The 21,436-nt window shown below is 48.1% G+C and overlaps 1 protein-coding gene across 2 annotated transcripts in view; it reads right to left on the reverse strand.

Moving 5' to 3' along the window:
• Positions 1 to 1,984: 1,984 nt before the first annotated feature.
• The window catches only part of MTHFSD (methenyltetrahydrofolate synthetase domain containing), a 104,615-nt gene continuing 85,163 nt past the window's right edge, over positions 1,985 to 21,436 (reverse strand). For both annotated transcript variants that reach the window (XM_069217262.1, XM_069217263.1), the window contains exon 9: positions 1,985 to 3,321. In XM_069217262.1, coding sequence (XP_069073363.1) covers positions 2,803 to 3,321 — 519 coding nt within the window. In that variant the 3' untranslated portion in view covers positions 1,985 to 2,802. The remainder of the gene's footprint in view (positions 3,322 to 21,436) is intronic.

The raw sequence follows: 21,436 nt of genomic DNA on the forward strand, positions 1-21,436 counted from the left end.
ATTAGGCAATTTTTAAAAGAGGTAGTTAAACAAGATGTGGAAATAACCCCCGAGATTGTAATTTTAGGTGTATCTGACACAGTTGGAAATGCGGGGTCTATGATTTCTAAGTTTATTTTTGTCTCAATGGCTGTTTAGAGGCTTTGTATTGCCTCTACGTGGCTGGATCAGCAACCTCCAGCATTCCAATATTGGCTAGAAGAGCTCCTCACTATATATCAGCTCGAGTGCTCACTGTACCAACGGAAGGGGAGGGAAGTGAGACAGAAGGGGCAAATCATCTGGGGATTGATGGGTGAGTCGAGTAGATCTAAACAGCTGGCAGCATGGAATAAAATGATGATAGGAACCATAAGTGTATGACTTTGAGGAATATTTATATTACATTTCATGTATTTATGTCCTTTGGATGTAACTTGTTAAGTTTCGCTGTATTGTTTCACCTGTAGTGTATTGCTACATCTTTGTAGGAGAGTTTTTCTTTTTTCTGGGGATGTAATCACTGTAATAAATTTGTATCTCAGGTATTCAATAAAAAAAAAAAAGAAAACCTACCATACAAATAACTAGGTCTCCATCTGGCGTAAGCACTGGTGCCCCTAATGTGCCGGCAAAGGAGTCTCTGGTGAGCATGATTACTCGTATCTGGTGAGGGACACAATACCTAATGTCTCTTGAGTCAAATAACATGTTTAAGCAGAATTGTGAGCCCATTCTTACAAGGATGGTCCGCCAGTGTTGTTTTCTGTTATGGGCCTGTTCTCTGAATTTATAACTCATTAGCTTTTCCAGTAGAGATATACCCCTGGGAGGCATTACTCAAATCAGGACCAAAAGGAGCTGAGCATTTAGGGTTAGATTCCTCGCTGCACCTGCAAATGATAATAGTCCCAAAACCAGAAGGGCTAGAAAAAAACTACAATGGTTTTAACATTAAAGTGACCTCCTTTAGCCAGCAAAACTGGAGGCCACACAAGAGGTGGGAGGGAGGCTGTCAACTGACTACCTTCTGATCCTTATAGAGCTGAAGAGAGAGGAACAGAAACAACTTATGACAAAGAATGGATTGGAGATGGTGTAGGCTTTCCCTTACTTTGACAACAGGCAATGTTGCAGCACCTAGACCCAGATAATGCGTCTCCTTGCATCCTGGTTTGCAGGGGCCCTAGGGCTCTGCTACTTTATGTTTCTAGAGTTATTTCAGTCTTTTGAGATGTCCTCAGACAGGTCTTCCTTTGAGCTCTGCCTTGCAAACTTTTCTCACGAAGAAGGTGAATTCCTCCTAGCAGTAGTAGTCCACTTGCTCTTGCAGCAAAATAACTTTTCAATCGCTCCACAGGAAACATACATCAAATTACCCTGCACGCTTCCTAGATCTGGTTTCAGTCTGGAGAGAAAATGGAAACCACAAACTGGATTCAATTGCTAGCCAGGTGTCTTCTTCTCCTACAGTGATGTACATATAACAATGAAAAACAAACCAAGCATACTTGTACCATTCTGGTGGCCAAGGGAGATACCAGAGCCATCTTGAAAGCCTAGTCTAACAAATATAAAAATTCTATAACTGCTCCATACTGGTGAAGCTTGTGGTCCTGTTGTTGGCCAAATTGTTCAGGCGTCTAAGCCCAGAGCCCCCAGTGAGAACAGTCTGATGTGTACTGAGCTTGGACATAGGCCGACACCTGCTACCGTTGCCATGGAAGATAGCAACATCCCAAGACATGGGGACTGAGAATATGCTGGGGACCTCCATCCACAAACTGCTTTCATAGGTTCTGGGAGGCAGATAGGAAAAGACAAAGTGTAGGTTGTTATGTCCTAGAAGAACAAAGGAGCAGACAAAAAGGACACCAATATATTGTGCATTATGTATATAGGGTCCAAAAGGACCCCCACCATTCACCACTCCAGCTGTGAACCACAGATGTCACACACATCAATTCTTGCTTCATACATGTTCCACACATGACGAGGGCAGGTATACCAGTTCTGGAGGCTAGAGAGGCTTTTTATTTGGAAGAGCACACAGTAGGCACCATTTTGCAAGCCCCCCCCCCCTAGATTGGAATGTGGTGCTGGTATTTATAAGAACACAAAATAAGAGGACACGCAGGAATATCGAGCTTCTAACAGGGAAAAAACTGGGTTCTCCTGGAAACCATACTATGGGACAGCCGGACATCTTTAACAATCCAAACATATGTGTTTTCCTTCAACAGCGAGTCTTTATAATGGTCTTGAGGTATGATTTGCCCCAATGCCACAATCTGAAAATACTATGGTGAAACATGACAAAAAGCTGCAGAGTACCTCTGTAACTTACAAACCTTTTAAAAATGTAATTTTATCATAGCTTGCTTACACGAAGTCTTATGATATGACCTGCTGAGCCTTTTTCTTTCATTCCAAGAATACATTAAGGATGTGGCAGACAATCCATCCAAGCATCATTGTGACTACTGCCCAAAGGGAATCTTCCTACAAGGGATCAGTCGGGTATATTCTGGTAGTCCTTTGATTTTAACAATGGCTGTCTTTATCATAGAGGGAGGCGACTTTATCCATGGCCTATAAATAATACACTATTTTTATGCTTCTAATAAAAAAATACCCTTTGTGCAGTGATATATGACTTATTGAACAGTCGATATTGCAGCATTTTTAATTTTTTCATACAGTGCAATAACAAATATGGTTCTATTCCAGGTTTGATTTTTGAAAAGTATAGCAATTTAAGCTCCTGCAAAACATGCATGCTTCAGTTTAGTAAACAGTAAGCGAGGTACGGCAATTTCTGTGTCAGGCAGGTCTTTCAGAGAATTGGCTTTCACCTCTCGTGGTTCTTTGATTTTTGGCAAGCTCTGCGCGTAGTGTCTTCCCACCAATGCACAACCCTGCTAGAGAAGACACCATGCTCTCCGCAGTAGCCTGGTCCTTGTAGTCCAGGAAGGCTCTATGCTGCGCACCATGCCAGTTGAGGCGCAGTGGTAATGCTTTTCTTTCTCGTAAAGCACTCTTCAACTCACTGACCCGGACATCTTGAGGGATATTCCCTATATAAACTGCAGTAATGGTACAAGCATCATAGGGTCCTTCATTTTCTGGTGATCTTTCATTTCCTCTCCGATTGTGTCCAGTTTGGAGTGGGTTGGCCTCCACACCCATGGTCTTGCCTTCTACTTTGGTTTTCAGGAACGGTCCTTGATTATTCTCATTCGAAAGCCCCTCATCCTTCAGGGAAACATCCTTCCCTGCCTGCTGCTCCTTGTGACGAAGAGTCTTTAAAATTGGAATTCTTTGTAGCATTTCTCTGCTGATCTACAACAAAAGGGATAAAAAAAATGGAAACATTGTTACCATTTATACAATGGTATACAGCTGTTATATGAAATACCAGTATCAGCCATTGACTTTATAAATGGGCATTATGTCCGCGATGAACACAACAAAACCTAACTAATACATTATTCAATTACTATTCTAGATCTTTGCTTAAACTTAAAACAAAGACTCACGTTTGTGTTCTTTAAGAAACACATACAATCTTATCCAGCTGTAAGACGTACTGTTATCTTTCTAAGAAGTAGGGAGAAGTAACCTAAAATGCACTACGCACATAAGAGAATGAAAATATAATTAAGAATAAATAAAAGAACAGACTATGCTCTTATGAGAAACTGAATTGTGAAAGAGGTCTAAATGATGAAGCCCCGACAGTGACTGTGTTTAATGGTTAAAAAGCCTTTCTGCCGTGCTAACAACTTGCCACTGCCTGACAAAACTGCACAAACTTTGGCAAGCAGTTGGCACATTCCAACATGGCAAGATGTGTGCAGACTTATCAGGAGGTAAAAGTTAAATGGGTTCGGTGATCACAGAAGAAGCTTTTTCTATTGTAGGTCCCCTGGGGATTTTGCTGTGGGCAGAAGTAGAAAATACTGAACAGAACTACACAAAACTAAGGGCCAGATGTAGGTAGGTTGAAAATTGCGACTTGCAATTTGCGAGTCCGTGCGACTCGCAAATTGCAAGTCACAATTTGCTATACAGAAAGGTGTCTCAGACACCTTCTGCAACTCGCAATGGGGTCGCAAAGACCCACCTCATTAATATTAATGAGGTGGGTCGCAGTTTGTGACCCCATTGCGAGTATGGGCACTCACAGGGATGGTGGCCTGCTGGAGACAGCAGACCACCATGTCCGTGACTGCTTTTTAATAAAGCAGTTTTTTTTTTCCATCTGCAGCCCGTTTTCCTTAAAGGAAAACGAGCTGCACTTGGAAAAAAATACCGAAACCTTTAGTTTCGTTTTTTTTCAGAGCAGGCAGTGGTCCATTGGACCACTGCCTGCTCTGAAAAAATATTTTTGTTTCCATTCACAAAGGGGAAGAGGTTCGATGGGGACCCCTTCCCGTTTGCGACTGGGTTACCATCCACTTCAAGTGGATGGTAACTGCGATTTCATTTGCGACCGCTTTTGCGGTCGCAAATGAAATTGCATAGCGTTGCGAGTCGCAAATAGGAAGGGAACACCCCTTCCTATTTGCGAGTCGGAAATGCATTTTGCGAGTCCGATCCGACTCGCAAAATGCATTTCTGCATCGCGCAGAGGCTTTTGCGCCTCGCAAACGGCGTTTTTCGCCGTTTGCGAGGCGCAAATCCTTTTCTACATCTGGCCCAAAGGCTTTAAATAAATCTTTAATTTCGTAAGGACGTGAATGTGTTCAGTAGTTGTATAACAAAATAATGCTGGGGGAAATTCTGTTTTTAAATTCCTTGATTTACCGACCATTTATCCTGACATGACCTCGGAGAATAATATATTTCAAAGGCAAAGGCAAGCAACTTTGATTTGATGAGGGATCTTTTGGAATTCACGAGCCTTACAAGAACCGATGGACCATACAAACTGAATGGCTGGCCATACTGAAATATTCTTCTGTAACCACCATTACACAACGCAAGCGATCTGAGAATGAATGTGGGTTCTACGTAAAAGTAAAAAGAATACTGCACTTTGTACAAACCCCCAGCATAGCACGTCCGATGCTTTATTATTAATGTTTCTATGGAGTTTGTGTTCCCCCTTAGGACTCGATTACAAGCTGCACGTTACTAGCAGGATGTGTAACCTTAAAGGAAAATGTATATAGCCTGGTGTAACACCGCCCAAGTAACATGCAATTATGAGTGTCGTACCGGATTTACCAGTTGCAAAACTACACGGGTTCCTCCATTACACGGGGTTTAATGCATACATTTACCATATGCACTGAGTAGAAGGTATCTTTATGCAGGGGCCTCAGTGGGAGAATTAGGGAAGGAAATGAGTGGAAAAGGCCAGGCAGGGGGAATAATTAAATGCTCCACCGCCTACCCATGAGTTAGTCTGGTCACCTGTGTTTGGAGACCTATATTTGACCTTCTGGTCCATGAAACTATGCAGCACAGACATTTTCATAAAAAATGCATTAACTCTTCTAGTTTATTTCCTCACTTTTCAATCTCTTATTCCACCACATATTACTACATTTACATAAGCTTTCTCCCTCTTTTCTCTCAGTTGCCAAGATAGATAAGTATGCCCCTATTTTAACAACAGATTCATAGGACTGTCTCTTCAAATGAAGCAGGACTAGTTCTGCTCTGTTCACAAATACAGGGGCTGATTTAGAGTTTGATGGAGAGGGTACTCCGTCGTAATAGTGACAGAAGACCCTCTCCATCAAACTGATTTACAGTTGGGTGGACATTAAGTATTAGATACGTCAAAGATGGAAAGTACTCTTGTCTATGTCATTGACACACACTTCTGACAGCCTCAAGGAGAAGGGCTGATGGAGGTTTGGCCATTCAGCTGCCTGACTGATTTAGAGTGGGTGATCGAATGGCCGGTATTTACTATCCATTATCGCTGTGAAAAATCTGGCAGTAAGTGACTGTAAAAACATTTAAATTACAACACCGTGGAGTTGTTGTTTACTCAATAAAACAAATATCCCGCTATGTAATTGTGTTTATAAAAAACAAACACAAGTGAAAAGTTTGATGGACTGTACCGTCATCATCACCAGAAAGATCATTACCAAAGGGTAAGTAACTTTTGCTTTTGATTAATTCTTCTAGCAGCAGATTCACCATCAGATGACTGATGAACAGATTCCAAAGCAGTATGCCCCCCCCATGCCTGAAAGGAATGTAAAACAAGTAAATCCTGAAGCACAAAACATGGAAAGGGGCCATTCCTTGTCACCTTTCGAACCAACCAGAAATGTTTGTCAAAGGTATGAAGGGAAGCACATGTCGGAGCATGACAGATCTCAGCTACATGAGCACTCCTAACCAATGCTGAGGTGGAAGATTTTGCTGTGATGGGACATGCTTAGATTTACTATGGTGGTTCTTTCTTGTCAAGGGATTAGCACATCAAAGTGCACTTAATTACCTATTTAGAAAAAGTCATCTTTGGACTGCCTTGTCCTTTTTGCTGCTCATGTACCCAAGAAAGAGCACGTCATCAGACCAGATCTCTTTGGTCGGATCAATTTAAATACGAAGTTGCCTTCTGAGGTCCAGCAGGGGTTGCTTTCTCCTCCTCCTTGGTGGGGCAGTGCAGAGGGTAAAAGGTGGGAAGGGGAATGGATTGCGCCAGGTAGAAAGGAGACACTACTTTGGAAAGCAAAGCCACTTTAACTAGAAGACCTCCTTGTCCAGGCAAGATGCATGCATATAGTGAATAAATGCTCAATGCATGCAAACTCACTGATGCGCCGCTCTAAGGTTATGGCCACAATTAAAACAGTTCTGAACCATAACAATGTCAACTGACATCTGTGAAAGGGCTCAAAGGGAGCACCCTTCATAAAGGTTAACACAAGAGTCAGATCCCATTTGGTCATGACAAACTAAATAGGTAGAAACAAATTTGCCAGTCCTCGCAAAAACATCATAATTTGATTTCAACAGGGAAGGCTGGTGTGGAAGGCAGTAAAAATCTAACCAGGCTGCGGTGTACCCCTTGACATGCCCAACACACAATCCTGATGAGCCAGTGAAAAAGCAAAACCGAGGATTTCTGCTAGATGAGTCTTCAAATGATACACACCATGTTCTGTACACCAGGCGGCAAATCTATTCCACATTCCACAGAAGATCATAATGGCAGAGGAATGACAAATAGAGAAGACCGCATCAACCAGCTCTGATGGCAACAGGAAGGAGCTCAGGTGCCCCAGCAGAATGTTCAGCCACAAATGTGGAGGCTCTAGTGGTTGGGATAAGGACCCGTCCTGCTGACTGAGAGAAGAGGTCTGCCCTGGTAGAAGATGGAGCAGAGGACACAGGGAAAGGTTTAGACATTTTGTGTGCTACACCCTTCTGGGTGAAATCCCGAAAGGCCCCATTCCTCGTCACCCCCTTCCCCCCACCATGCTGGCAGTGGATCCTGATCCCACATGAAAGGGCAGGCTGGCGGTAGCCTCAGCCTGTTTCATATAATGCAGCCAAGTGATTATATATATCTGGTGCCATGCTAGGGTGGGCCTAGTGGGCTTAATCCTCTTGTATTCCTTATCATAATCTTTACCTCCCGTCCCTCCCTCGCCTTCCTTATAACCAATGAGGCTTCCTCCCTCCCTCTAGACCCTCCCTTCCCCTTTTAAACCCCCCCCCCCCACCCCTACCACCTCCTGTTTTTTTTGTCTAGCCCACGCTAGACTTACCTTTTCTCTTTCCTCCACAGCACTCCTCGGGGCGCGGGGCTCCGCGAGGTGTGCTCTGGCCGGTCGCGTCTTTTCAGAGCAGGCGGGGCTGCTCGTAAGACGCGTCCTGGGAGTCGGCTGATGGGGTCAGTCGGCTCTTTGCGGCTGGGGCGTCCATTTCCGGTTTCCTCGGCCCACGGAGCCGCGTAGAGGTGCTGAGGAGCATTTTTTCGTTCCAGTAACTGGTAGAACGGGCGTTCTGCCCGCAATTTTAACTGCATTCTTTAATTTTATCTTTGTGGGGATTGGTTAATGGTTGTGTTGTGGGAGGTCCTGGGTCCTGTATCCTGTATATTTGAGAGTGTATTCAGGGAGATGGTAGTGTTTTTTGATTCTACCATGCCTAAGGTGCCTGCTAAGCGACGTACGATTGTTTCTTCCTCCTCCTCAGGAGAGGAGGGTGCTGCTGACATTTCAACCGCTGGGGTTCACCAGGTTCCGGGTGGTGGTGCTGCGCCACTCATGTCCAGGGAGGAGGTGCAGGAGATGATTGAGGTGGCTGTTTCCAGGGCTCTCCAGGCAGGGATGGCCAGGCCTAGTCGGTCTAAAGCTGCACATACACCTGCTACTGTGGGGAGGTCCTCCTCAGAGGATGAGGAGGGGGAGGCTCCATCTACTTCTTCTGGGGGGGAAATATGTCTCCAGAGAGGAGATGTGGGAGGTGATGGCACATGTACGGGACAATTTAGGGTTTCCAGTGTTTCAGCCTACGAACTCTGACTCTAACTTATTCCCGCAATATCAGACGCCTTCTAAGTTTGCCATGCCTTTTCAGGGACCTGTGAAGGATATGGTGTTTTGTGAATGGAAGGATGTGGATAAAGCTCAGGTTCAACGATTCCTCCAGAAACTTTATTTGTTAGAGGGAGAGGATGTATTACCTTCCTCTGTTCGCCTGGATTCAATTTTGGCTACCCTGATTGGCAAAATGGCAGTCAATCGGAGGATTGGGTGCCTACTGATGCCACGGACCGTAAGGTGGATTCTGGGCTCAAGAGGGCTTTTGCGGCTGAGAATATGACACTGAGAGCAGGTATATATTCCGCTTATGCGGCCCAGTCGTTGGTGCAGGACTTTGATAAGCTGGCAGTGGCTGTTCAGGAAGGGGCGGAGTGTTCCGAACTCCTGGCTGGTATGGAGCAGCAGGCCAGGTTGCAGGCGGATGTATCATCAGATGTGGTCCGGACTTCGGCTCTAGCGTCTGGAGCCTTGATTGGGGCCCGTAGGTCCCTATGGTTGCAGTCCTGGAAGGCCGACCCTGGGGAGAAGTCTGCCCTCCTGCGACGGCACTCTTGAGGGTTGTAGCTTGTTTGGAGATCAATTGCCTTCCATGCTTTCCAAGGCGTTTAAGGAAAGGAAGCATGCCTTGCCTTATAAAGGAGGATCTGCTTCTGGGAATGGGTGGAAGAAGCATTCCTGTTCTTCTCCCAAGATGGATGCAATATCTTTTTCGTTTAGGAAATGTCGTTTTCAGCCTCGTTTTTCCCCTAAGAAAGCTGCTCCTATGAACCGGGGTGGGTTCAAGAAGGGGTCCTGACAATCACTGTGGGCCTGGCATAGGGCAGGTTGGGGGAAGGCTGAGGCACTTTCTTTCAACTTGGTAGGAGAGTGTCAGCGATCATTGGGTGCTGGACATAGTGGCCAATGGTTACGTCATCGATTTTGTTGTGGTGCCTCCGGATTCGGGGGTGCGTCCCACTCCTCTGCCTACAGTCGGGGCACGGAGAGAGGCATTGTTGGACGGAGTCCGGGACTTGCTTTTGAAAGGGGCCATTTCCCGCGTTCCCCGGGAAGAAAGGGGTCAGGGCAATTATTCTGTCTTGTTTCTAGTTCAGAAGGTATCAGGGGGGTTTCGGCCTGTGCTCAATCTGAAAGGAGTGAATGCTTGGATCAAGACGGTGCATTTCCGCATGCTGTCGATTCAGACTATTTTTTCATTGGTCAGTCAGGGGGACTTCCTGGTGTCACTGGATCTGCAGGATGCTTACCTACATGTGCCTGTGGCAAAGACTTCTCAGAGGTTCCTAAGGTTTGCTGTGGATCAGGAGCATTATCAGTTTTGTGTACTGCCTTTCGGCCTCAAGTCTTCTCCTCGGATTTTTACAAAGGTGCTGGCCCCCCTGGTGGCTTTGCTGCATTCAGAAGGGGTGTTTATTCATCCGTATCTGGACGACATCCTGATACATGCGCCCTCGGAGGGCCTGTTGCGGAGACAGGTGGCCCGGGTTCTGGTGGTCCTGCAAAACCACAGGTTTTTGATCAACTGGGGGAAGTCAGATTTGGTCCCGTCCCAGGATCTGGTTTTTCTAGGGGCTCGGTTTCGGACTCTTCTAGGTTTGGTGACGGTGTCAGAAAAGAGGTTAGGTGTACTCCAGTCCATGGTGAGGGAGGTTGTGTTACAGACTGCCCCCGTGCACTTCTGTGGTTGCGTCTGCAAGGGCATTTGGCGTCAGTGATATTTCTGGTCCCTTGGGCGCGTTTCCATCTTCTTTGCTGGATGACATGGTTCCTGAGAAGGTGGGCACCAGGGTCTGGTTCTTTGATGACCAGGATTCCGGGGTCAGGGTTGATTCGCAGGAAGTTGAGATGGTGGTTGGAGTCCAATCATCTTCGGGTAGGGGTGTCTTTGTCTCCTCTAAGCCCAGTGGTGGTGACAACGGATGCCAGCCTCTCTGGATGGGATGCTTGGATGGGGTCGGCACAGATTCAGGGGTTCTGGTCCCCGCTGGAGGCCAATCGGTCGTCGAATTGGCGCGAGTTGAAAGCTGTATTGTTGGCTCTGATACATTTCCAGGGGTCCCTGAAGGGAGTTGCGGTTCTTATTCGGACGGACAACTTAGTGGCCAAGGCTTATGTCAACCGACAGGGGGGGACCAGGTCGAGGGCTTTGTTCAGTCTGGCCAGGATGATTTTTTTGTGGATTTTTTTGAGGGAGTGGGTTCCTTCTCTCCGGGCTACGTACATTCGGGGGGTGGTCAATGTGCGGGCGGACCTGCTCAACAGGGTGATTCCTTCCTCTCAACTTTTCTCCCTCCTGAAGTCACTGTTTCTTCATCTGGTTCGTCTCTGGGGTCTTCCAGTGCTGGATGTGTTTGCGTCCCCGGAAAATGTGAAGCTCAGTCGCTTCTGCTCCTGGTTTCGGTGTCCTCAGGCTTGGGAGGTGGACGGGATGTCGTGTCCTTGGCCGAGGGGCCTTTTGTACGCTTTCCCGCCGTTTCAGCTGATCCGGTCTTTTCTGTTGAGGGTGCGGCAGCTGGGGGCCAGGGTTATCTTGATTGCGCCCCATTGGCCGAGGGCGAATTGGTTTCCATTGCTGCAGCTGATGGCATCCGGCCGGATGTGGCCTCTTCCTCTTTGTCCGTCTCCCCTGGAGTTTCCTTGCCTCTCGATGGGGTCATTGAGAAGGTTACACTTGACGGCCTGGAAGTTGAAAGACGGGGTTTGACGGGTCTGGGGGTACCAGTGGCTTTGAGTTCTACTTTGCTGGCTTCCAGGCGGCGTTCCACTTTGCTTTCCTATGGTAGACAGTGGAAGGTTTTTTTTCTTCTTGGTGCTTCCGGCATAAATTGGATCCTACCTGCGTGTCTATATTTGATTTGATGCAGTTTTTACAGGATGGTGCACAATTGGGGTTGTCAGTGGCATCTCTGCGGGGGCAGTGGGCGGCTATTCAGGCGTTTCGGGGTCAGTGGCGTAATCTACCGGATGAGGGTCATTTGATGCTTAGATTTTTTCAGGGGCTTCTTAATTTGTTTCCTCACCCTGTACGTTCTTTTCCTTCGTGGGATCTGTCTTTAGTTTTAGATGCTTTGACTGCTGCCCCTTTTGAACCGCTGGGGGAATGTGATTTGCGCCTTCTTTCTTTGAAAACGTTCTTTTTGGTGGCCATTACTTCGGTCCGCCATTTAGTGGAATTGGGGGCCTTGGCCTGTTCTTTTCCTTTTTGTAAAGTTTTTCGGGATCGGGTGATTCTTGTTCCGGTGCCTTCTTTTATTCCGAAAGTTAATTCTTCTTTCCATGCTCGCCAGGAGGTCATCCTTCCTTCATTTTGTCCGAATCCCTCCTCGGTCGAGGAGGTTCGTTTACATTCTTTAGATGTGCGCAGGGCTTTGTTGGAGTATCTGCGTGTGGTGGCTCCTTTCCGTAAGGGTGATTTGCTTTTTGTATATTTCGGTCCGGCCCGTAAAGGGGAAAAGCCTTCCACAGCTTCCTTGAGTCGGTGGGTGAGATCGTTGATTCTGTTGGCTTATTCCTTGAAAGGGGTGGTTCCTCCCCAGGGGATTCAGGGTCATTCTACCAGGGGTATGGCGGCTACGGTGGCTGAGCTTCAAGGGACTTCGGTGGTGGAAATTTGCAGGGCCGCCACTTGGGCTTCTCCTTCGACGTTTGTTCGGCATTATAGGCTGACGGACTTGGGTGGTTTGGAGTCGGTGTTGGGTCACCGGGTCTTATCCTCTATGAGGTAATAGGGGTAGGGTCTTGGTGGCCTGTGTGCATTATAATAAACTTCTTGCAACTCAGTGTCCGTCTCCTGTGTGATTCTTGCTATGTCTCATTGGTTATAAGGAAGGCGAGGGAGGGACGGGAGGTAATGCGTCCATTTTCTTACGATATTGGCATTACTCCTAGTCCTACTCCCTAGCCTTCCTTTCCATTCCCTCCCGCCCCCCCCCAGTACGGACTGTCTGAGTTGCTACTTGGGCTTGGTTTTTGTACAGGAGGTGGTAGGGGAGGGGGGGGTTAAAAGGGGAAGGGAGGGTCTAGAGGGAGGCAGGTAGCCTCATTGGTTATAAGGAAGGCGAGGGAGTGGGACTGGGAGTAATGCCATTATCGTAAGAAAATGGACGCATTCTAGGCTGACTCACCATACTCGCCATGAGCACGCACAATTCTATTTTGATAGTACACAAGTTGGGCGCTTAAATCATTAATCCAACTACATAAGTTGAGAAGCCTCTAACGCAATTCACCAGTGATTCCTCCACTTTTTTCTTGTATGGCCAATGGCCGAGGTCCCTAGAATGCGAACATTACTTGCAACGTTTGGGCTCCTCCCTCCCAGACTTATCCAGTAGCAACTGAAAAATATCCACATATGCCCCATTCCATTTTTTCCATCACATCCATTAACACATGCATGTTGGACTGTTCATGTTCAGACCTCAGATCACCCAAACCAACAGCCGGTAATGGGGTCCCCGTATCTGAATTTGCCCTTCCCTGAGTGGAGGGGGGAGTCATCATTGCTGCAGGTCCACCAGATGTACTGCCCCCCGAAATAGTGCCAGACGCAGTAGGTACTTGGCTCGCTGGCTGCAAGTGGGCCACCCTGGTCCCGGTGCATGGGCAATCCCAAGTGATCCCACCCGACTCCCTGGTGGTGCTGCCGTGACAACTTGTGGGGGCACATTGGGCCCGCAGAAGACCCTGGACCTGCTGCACCACCTTTGGATTCCTGACCACCATTAGCCCCACCCAGGTGAGCCACCAAGCGCCTAGCACTTTCTAAATCGTCACCCTCATTAGTACCGACCAAGGCCCCCACCCCCAACCACGGCGGCGGACAGCATCCCCACTTCTGAGAGCCAAGGCAACACTGACGCCAAATTAGCCACTAAGTCTGACTGGGAAGGACCCCCTGCGGGTGTAACCCCAATAGGCAAACACTTAATGCCATTCTGCACAATGCCACCCCTGGTCCCATTACCGCTTTGACATTCCCTGGGTTGCAGGCTGGCCTGAATCCCCCGGAGCTGGGGTCCGACCCACTGGCTCAGCTTCCTAAGGGTATGCACCTCTGAAATACCCGGGTAAACAGCAGCCTGTCCCTGTAAATTACCTTTACATCTGCCCTGCGCACGTGCCCTCTTTGGGACCGGAGGAAATGCCTCCATGGGAGGCACCCCCCTTCTAGACATCTCCACCTGCTCCACAGGCACCCCTGGGGGCTTCAACTTCAGTGGTGCCTGGTCCACGCATCCCCAGAAGTTCGAAGGCATGCCAAAGCTTTGACCTATTCACCATTATCACTATTTGAGGATGACATTCACTAGGTCCTTAAAATGGAGTGTACATTCAGCTAGAATAACTCTAAACGTCTCCAGTGTTGTAGCTGTTGTGCTAAGACTTAAAAATATTTTGGTGGGTTTGCGCCGGACACCTTGATTAGATTTATTAGAGGGAAGACAGATCCCTAGAGCGTTATAGGAAGTTTTTAATTTTTGATAGATGCCTGAATCTTTTCTATTTGGAGATTAAGATATTTAAACAGGTGTTGGGACTCCCTGCTTCTGCACTGATACGTCATACTCCTTGAATTAAAATTATGTTTGTGGGAGCAACAAGGAAGTGATTCAACATTATTCTAAGCTCGAATTGCGCATGAACAGTAATTTGTCAGTAAAGTGTTTGAAAGGCATTCAGAGATTCGAGGTCGGCGCACCCATCCCATTGAATTCTAACATTTCTGCTTTAGTGTCAGTACCCCAAGCTGTAAGTGTGATGTTCACATGATTATTTGGAGAAAATATATTTTTTAGTATTAGCCAGGCCAATGATACGGCTTATGATGAAGAGAAGAGATCTTTCCAGCTTACAGTGAGTAACTTGCAGTATTTAAACCTATTACCTACACTGAAGAATGTCCTTACCCTTGCATGAAGAATGTCATATTACGCGGGAGGATTGCTATTAATTCGGATGATCTCCTAAAACTCTTATAAATGATTTAACAGCTAGAGATGGTTACTGACTGTAATTTGAAGAAAAATAATAGTGCATTATACTTGTAGGTTGATTGCCCTCTGCCCTCTCTCTTTGTAGGGTCTATCAGCGCCCGTTGTTTTTAAAGTATAATTCACATGAAAGATACGGGAAAAAATCCGATATTTGGTTGTGGCACTAGGGCTGTTCTTCTCACTTGCTACTATAAATGTGGACTGTGTTTAAATGGTCCACTGCATTTACTTTGAATTGTGTTCTTAACTTTATACTCTGATTCTTTAAATCCCGTTTTCGATTTGATTCATTATTTCATATTAAGACAATCTAATTAAACAGATAACATATACATAACTAAATAAATAACTGATGAAAAGGAATTGAAATCCCAACTGTTATCAATGAATACACAATCTGGTCTTTGAGAGAATACGTGGCTCGCTCATGAAGCGGCTGGATGTCTGCATCTTCCACACTGGACCTTCTGTAATTGTTTCCTAATGGACTTGACCTGCCATGCATCCTCCCCATCTCTCTCTTGACTGTCCCCACAGTTTTGGGTTTATCTCACTTCTAGTTCTTCTCTGTACCCTACCACAAACATGTGTGTCACTCTCTCTAGCTTAACTTCCATCGTTTTTGCATCTCCTATCCGCTTGTTCTTTTCTTACCTAGGCCCTATCAACATACCGTCTCCTCCTGTCCCTCAAGCCCCTAATTTGCATATGGAGCACTACACTTTATTTCTTGTGGAGTCATAGTCCGCCTGGCGCATATCACATTTTGTTGTTATGGTTTGTACTGCTGATTGGTGGCTGCAAACATCCAGCGTGCCTAGGCTATAAATGTGATTTTGTCCACCTCTATTCTTATGCTCAAACCTGAGACCTAATTGTTCTAATGTGAAGTGCTCCAATACCTTTAGGCCACCTTCACTTTATATTAATTTGCATAAGTGATGAGCCAGTGAAAAAGCAAAACCGAGGATTTCTGCTAGATGAGTCTTCAAATGATACACACCATGTTCTGTACACCAGGCGGCAAATCTATTCCACATTCCACAGAAGATCATAATGGCAGAGGAATGACAAATAGAGAAGACCGCATCAACCAGCTCTGATGGCAACAGGAAGGAGCTCAGGTGCCCCAGCAGAATGTTCAGCCACAAATGTGGAGGCTCTAGTGGTTGGGATAAGGACCCGTCCTGCTGACTGAGAGAAGAGGTCTGCCCTGGTAGAAGATGGAGCAGAGGACACAGGGAAAGGTTTAGACATTTTGTGTGCTACACCCTTCTGGGTGAAATCCCGAAAGGCCCCATTCCTCGTCACCCCCTTCCCCCCACCATGCTGGCAGTGGATCCTGATCCCACATGAAAGGGCAGGCTGGCGGTAGCCTCAGCCTGTTTCATATAATGCAGCCAAGTGATTATATATATCTGGTGCCATGCTAGGGTGGGCCTAGTGGGCTTAATCCTCTTGTATTCCTTATCATAATCTTTACCTCCTGTCCCTCCCTCGCCTTCCTTATAACCAATGAGGCTTCCTGCCTCCCTCTAGACCCTCCCTTCCCCTTTTAAACCCCCCCCCCCACCCCTACCACCTCCTGTTTTTTTTGTCTAGCCCACGCTAGACTTACCTTTTCTCTTTCCTCCACGGCACTCCTCGGGGCGCGGGGCTCCGCGAGGTGTGCTCTGGCCGGTCGCATCTTTTCAGAGCAGGCGGGGCTGCTCGTAAGACGCGTCCTGGGAGTCGGCTGATGGGGTCAGTCGGCTCTTTGCGGCTGGGGCGTCCATTTCCGGTTTCCTCTGCCCACGGAGCCGCGTAGAGGTGCTGAGGAGCATTTTTTCGTTCCAGTAACTGGTAGAACGGGCGTTCTGCCCGCAATTTTAACTGCATTCTTTAATTTTATCTTTGTGGGGATTGGTTAATGGTTGTGTTGTGGGAGGTCCTGGGTCCTGTATCCTGTATATTTGAGAGTGTATTCAGGGAGATGGTAGTGTTTTTTGATTCTACCATGCCTAAGGTGCCTGCTAAGCGACGTACGATTGTTTCTTCCTCCTCCTCAGGGGAGGAGGGTGCTGCTGACATTTCAACCGCTGGGGGTCACCAGGTTCCGGGTGGTGGTGCTGCGCCACTCATGTCCAGGGAGGAGGTGCAGGAGATGATTGAGGTGGCTGTTTCCAGGGCTCTCCAGGCAGGGATGGCCAGGCCTAGTCGGTCTAAAGCTGCACATACACCTGCTACTGTGGGGAGGTCCTCCTCAGAGGATGAGGAGGGGGAGGCTCCATTTACTTCTTCTGGGGGGGAAATATGTCTCCAGAGAGGAGATGTGGGAGGTGATGGCCCATGTACGGGACAATTTAGGGTTTCCAGTGTTTCAGCCTACGAACTCTGACTCTAACTTATTCCCGCAAAATCAGACGCCTTCTAAGTTTGCCATGCCTTTTCAGGGACCTGTGAAGGATATGGTGTTTTGTGAATGGAAGGATGTGGATAAAGCTCAGGTTCAACGATTCCTCCAGAAACTTTATTTGTTAGAGGGAGAGGATGTATTACCTTCCTCTGTTCGCCTGGATTCAATTTTGGCTACCCTGATTGGCAAAATGGCAGTCAATCGGAGGATTGTGTGCCTACTGATGCCACGGACCGTAAGGTGGATTCTGGGCTCAAGAGGGCTTTTGCGGCTGAGAATATGACACTGAGAGCAGGTATATATTCCGCTTATGCGGCCCAGTCGTTGGTGCAGGACTTTGATAAGCTGGCAGTGGCTGTTCAGGAAGGGGCGGAGTGTTCCGAACTCCTGGCTGGTATGGAGCAGCAGGCCAGGTTGCAGGCGGATGTATCATCAGATGTGGTCCGGACTTCGGCTCTAGCGTCTGGAGCCTTGATTGGGGCCCGTAGGTCCCTATGGTTGCAGTCCTGGAAGGCCGACCCTGGGGAGAAGTCTGCCCTCCTGCGACGGCACTCTTGAGGGTCGTAGCTTGTTTGGAGATCAATTGCCTTCCATGCTTTCCAAGGCGTTTAAGGAAAGGAAGCATGCCTTGCCTTATAAAGGAGGATCTGCTTCTGGGAAAGGGTGGAAGAAGCATTCCTGTTCTTCTCCCAAGATGGATGCAATATCTTTTTCGTTTAGGAAATGTCGTTTTCAGCCTCGTTTTTCCCCTAAGAAAGCTGCTCCTATGAACCGGGGTGGGTTCAAGAAGGGGTCCTGACAATCACTGTGGGCCTGGCATAGGGCAGGTTGGGGGAAGGCTGAGGCACTTTCTTTCAACTTGGTAGGAGAGTGTCAGCGATCATTGGGTGCTGGACATAGTGGCCAATGGTTACGTCATCGATTTTGTTGTGGTGCCTCCGGATTCGGGGGTGCGTCCCACTCCTCTGCCTACAGTCGGGGCACGGAGAGAGGCATTGTTGGACGGAGTCCGGGACTTGCTTTTGAAAGGGGCCATTTCCCGCGTTCCCCGGGAAGAAAGGGGTCAGGGCATTTATTCTGTCTTGTTTCTAGTTCAGAAGGTATCAGGGGGGTTTCGGCCTGTGCTCAATCTGAAAGGAGTGAATGCTTGGATCAAGACGGTGCATTTCCGCATGCTGTCGATTCAGACTATTTTTTCATTGGTCAGTCAGGGGGACTTTCTGGTGTCACTGGATCTGCAGGATGCTTACCTACATGTGCCTGTGGCAAAGACTTCTCAGAGGTTCCTAAGGTTTGCTGTGGATCAGGAGCATTATCAGTTTTGTGTACTGCCTTTCGGCCTCAAGTCTTCTCCTCGGATTTTTACAAAGGTGCTGGCCCCCCTGGTGGCTTTGCTGCATTCAGAAGGGGTGTTTGTTCATCCGTATCTGGACGACATCCTGATACATGCGCCCTCGGAGGGCCTGTTGCGGAGACAGGTGGCCCGGGTTCTGGTGGTCCTGCAAAACCACAGGTTTTTGATCAACTGGGGGAAGTCAGATTTGGTCCCGTCCCAGGATCTGGTTTTTCTAGGGGCTCGGTTTCGGACTCTTCTAGGTTTGGTGACGGTGTCAGAAAAGAGGTTAGGTGTACTCCAGTCCATGGTGAGGGAGGTTGTGTTACAGACTGCCCCCGTGCACTTCTGTGGTTGCGTCTGCAAGGGCATTTGGCGTCAGTGATATTTCTGGTCCCTTGGGCGCGTTTCCATCTTCTTTGCTGGATGACATGGTTCCTGAGAAGGTGGGCACCAGGGTCTGGTTCTTTGATGACCAGGATTCCGGGGTCAGGGTTGATTCGCAGGGAGTTGAGATGGTGGTTGGAGTCCAATCATCTTCGGGTAGGGGTTTCTTTGTCTCCTCTAAGCCCAGTGGTGGTGACAACGGATGCCAGCCTCTCTGGATGGGATGCTTGGATGGGGTCGGCACAGATTCAGGGGTTCTGGTCCCCGCTGGAGGCCAATCGGTCGTCGAATTGGCGCGAGTTGAAAGCTGTATTGTTGGCTCTGATACATTTCCAGGGGTCCCTGAAGGGAGTTGCGGTTCTTATTCGGACGGACAACTTAGTGGCCAAGGCTTATGTCAACCGACAGGGGGGGACCAGGTCGAGGGCTTTGTTCAGTCTGGCCAGGATGATTTTTTTGTGGATTTTTTTGAGGGAGTGGGTTCCTTCTCTCCGGGCTACGTACATTCGGGGGGTGGCCAATGTGCGGGCGGACCTGCTCAACAGGGTGATTCCTTCCTCTCAACTTTTCTCCCTCCTGAAGTCACTGTTTCTTCATCTGGTTCGTCTCTGGGGTCTTCCAGTGCTGGATGTGTTTGCGTCCCCGGAAAATGTGAAGCTCAGTCGCTTCTGCTCCTGGTTTCGGTGTCCTCAGGCTTGGGAGGTGGACGGGATGTCGTGTCCTTGGCCGAGGGGCCTTTTGTACGCTTTCCCGCCGTTTCAGCTGATCCGGTCTTTTCTGTTGAGGGTGCGGCAGCTGGGGGCCAGGGTTATCTTGATTGCGCCCCATTGGCCGAGGGCGAATTGGTTTCCATTGCTGCAGCTGATGGCATCCGGCCGGATGTGGCCTCTTCCTCTTTGTCCGTCTCCCCTGGAGTTTCCTTGCCTCTCGATGGGGTCATTGAGAAGGTTACACTTGACGGCCTGGAAGTTGAACGACGGGGTTTGACGGGTCTGGGGGTACCAGTGGCTTTGAGTTCTACTTTGCTGGCTTCCAGGCGGCGTTCCACTTTGCTTTCCTATGGTAGACAGTGGAAGGTTTTTTTTCTTCTTGGTGCTTCCGGCATAAATTGGATCCTACCTGCGTGTCTATATTTGATTTGATGCAGTTTTTACAGGATGGTGCACAATTGGGGTTGTCAGTGGCATCTCTGCGGGAGCAGTGGGCGGCTATTCAGGCGTTTCGGGGTCAGTGGCGTAATCTACCGGATGAGGGTCATTTGATGCTTAGATTTTTTCAGGGGCTTCTTAATTTGTTTCCTCACCCTGTACGTTCTTTTCCTTCGTGGGATCTGTCTTTAGTTTTAGATGCTTTGACTGCTGCCCCTTTTGAACCGCTGGGGGAATGTGATTTGCGCCTTCTTTCTTTGAAAACGTTCTTTTTGGTGGCCATTACTTCGGCCCGCCATTTAGGGGAATTGGGGGCCTTGGCCTGTTCTTTTCCTTTTTGTAAAGTTTTTCGGGATCGGGTGATTCTTGTTCCGGTGCCTTCTTTTATTCCGAAAGTTAATTCTTCTTTCCATGCTCGCCAGGAGGTCATCCTTCCTTCATTTTGTCCGAATCCCTCCTCGGTCGAGGAGGTTCGTTTACATTCTTTAGATGTGCGCAGGGCTTTGTTGGAGTATCTGCGTGTGGTGGCTCCTTTCCGTAAGGGTGATTTGCTTTTTGTATATTTCGGTCCGGCCCGTAAAGGGGAAAAGCCTTCCACAGCTTCCTTGAGTCGGTGGGTGAGATCGTTGATTCTGTTGGCTTATTCCTTGAAAGGGGTGGTTCCTCCCCAGGGGATTCAGGGTCATTCTACCAGGGGTATGGCGGCTACGGTGGCTGAGCTTCAAGGGACTTCGGTGGTGGAAATTTGCAGGGCCGCCACTTGGGCTTCTCCTTCGACGTTTGTTCGGCATTATAGGCTGACGGACTTGGGTGGTTTGGAGTCGGTGTTGGGTCACCGGGTCTTATCCTCTATGAGGTAATAGGGGTAGGGTCTTGGTGGCCTGTGTGCATTATAATAAACTTCTTGCAACTCAGTGTCCGTCTCCTGTGTGATTCTTGCTATGTCTCATTGGTTATAAGGAAGGCGAGGGAGGGACGGGAGGTAATGCGTCCATTTTCTTACGATAATGGCATTACTCCTAGTCCTACTCCCTAGCCTTCCTTTCCATTCCCTCCCGCCCCCCCCCAGTACGGACTGTCTGAGTTGCTACTTGGGCTTGGTTTTTGTACAGGAGGTGGTAGGGGAGGGGGGGGTTAAAAGGGGAAGGGAGGGTCTAGAGGGAGGCAGGTAGCCTCATTGGTTATAAGGAAGGCGAGGGAGTGGGACTGGGAGTAATGCCATTATCGTAAGAAAATGGACGCATTCTAGGCTGACTCACCATACTCGCCATGAGCACGCACAATTCTATTTTGATAGTACACAAGTTGGGCGCTTAAATCATTAATCCAACTACATAAGTTGAGAAGCCTCTAACGCAATTCACCAGTGATTCCTCCACTTTTTTCTTGTATGGCCAATGGCCGAGGTCCCTAGAATGCGAACATTACTTGCAACGTTTGGGCTCCTCCCTCCCAGACTTATCCAGTAGCAACTGAAAAATATCCACATATGCCCCATTCCATTTTTTCCATCACATCCATTAACACATGCATGTTGGACTGTTCATGTTCAGACCTCAGATCACCCAAACCAACAGCCGGTAATGGGGTCCCCGTATCTGTATTTGCCCTTCCCTGAGTGGAGGGGGGAGTCATCATTGCTGCAGGTCCACCAGATGTACTGCCCCCCGAAA

The sequence above is a fragment of the Pleurodeles waltl genome, chromosome 12 (assembly GCF_031143425.1).
Source record: "Pleurodeles waltl isolate 20211129_DDA chromosome 12, aPleWal1.hap1.20221129, whole genome shotgun sequence".
NCBI lineage: Eukaryota > Metazoa > Chordata > Amphibia > Caudata > Salamandridae > Pleurodeles > Pleurodeles waltl.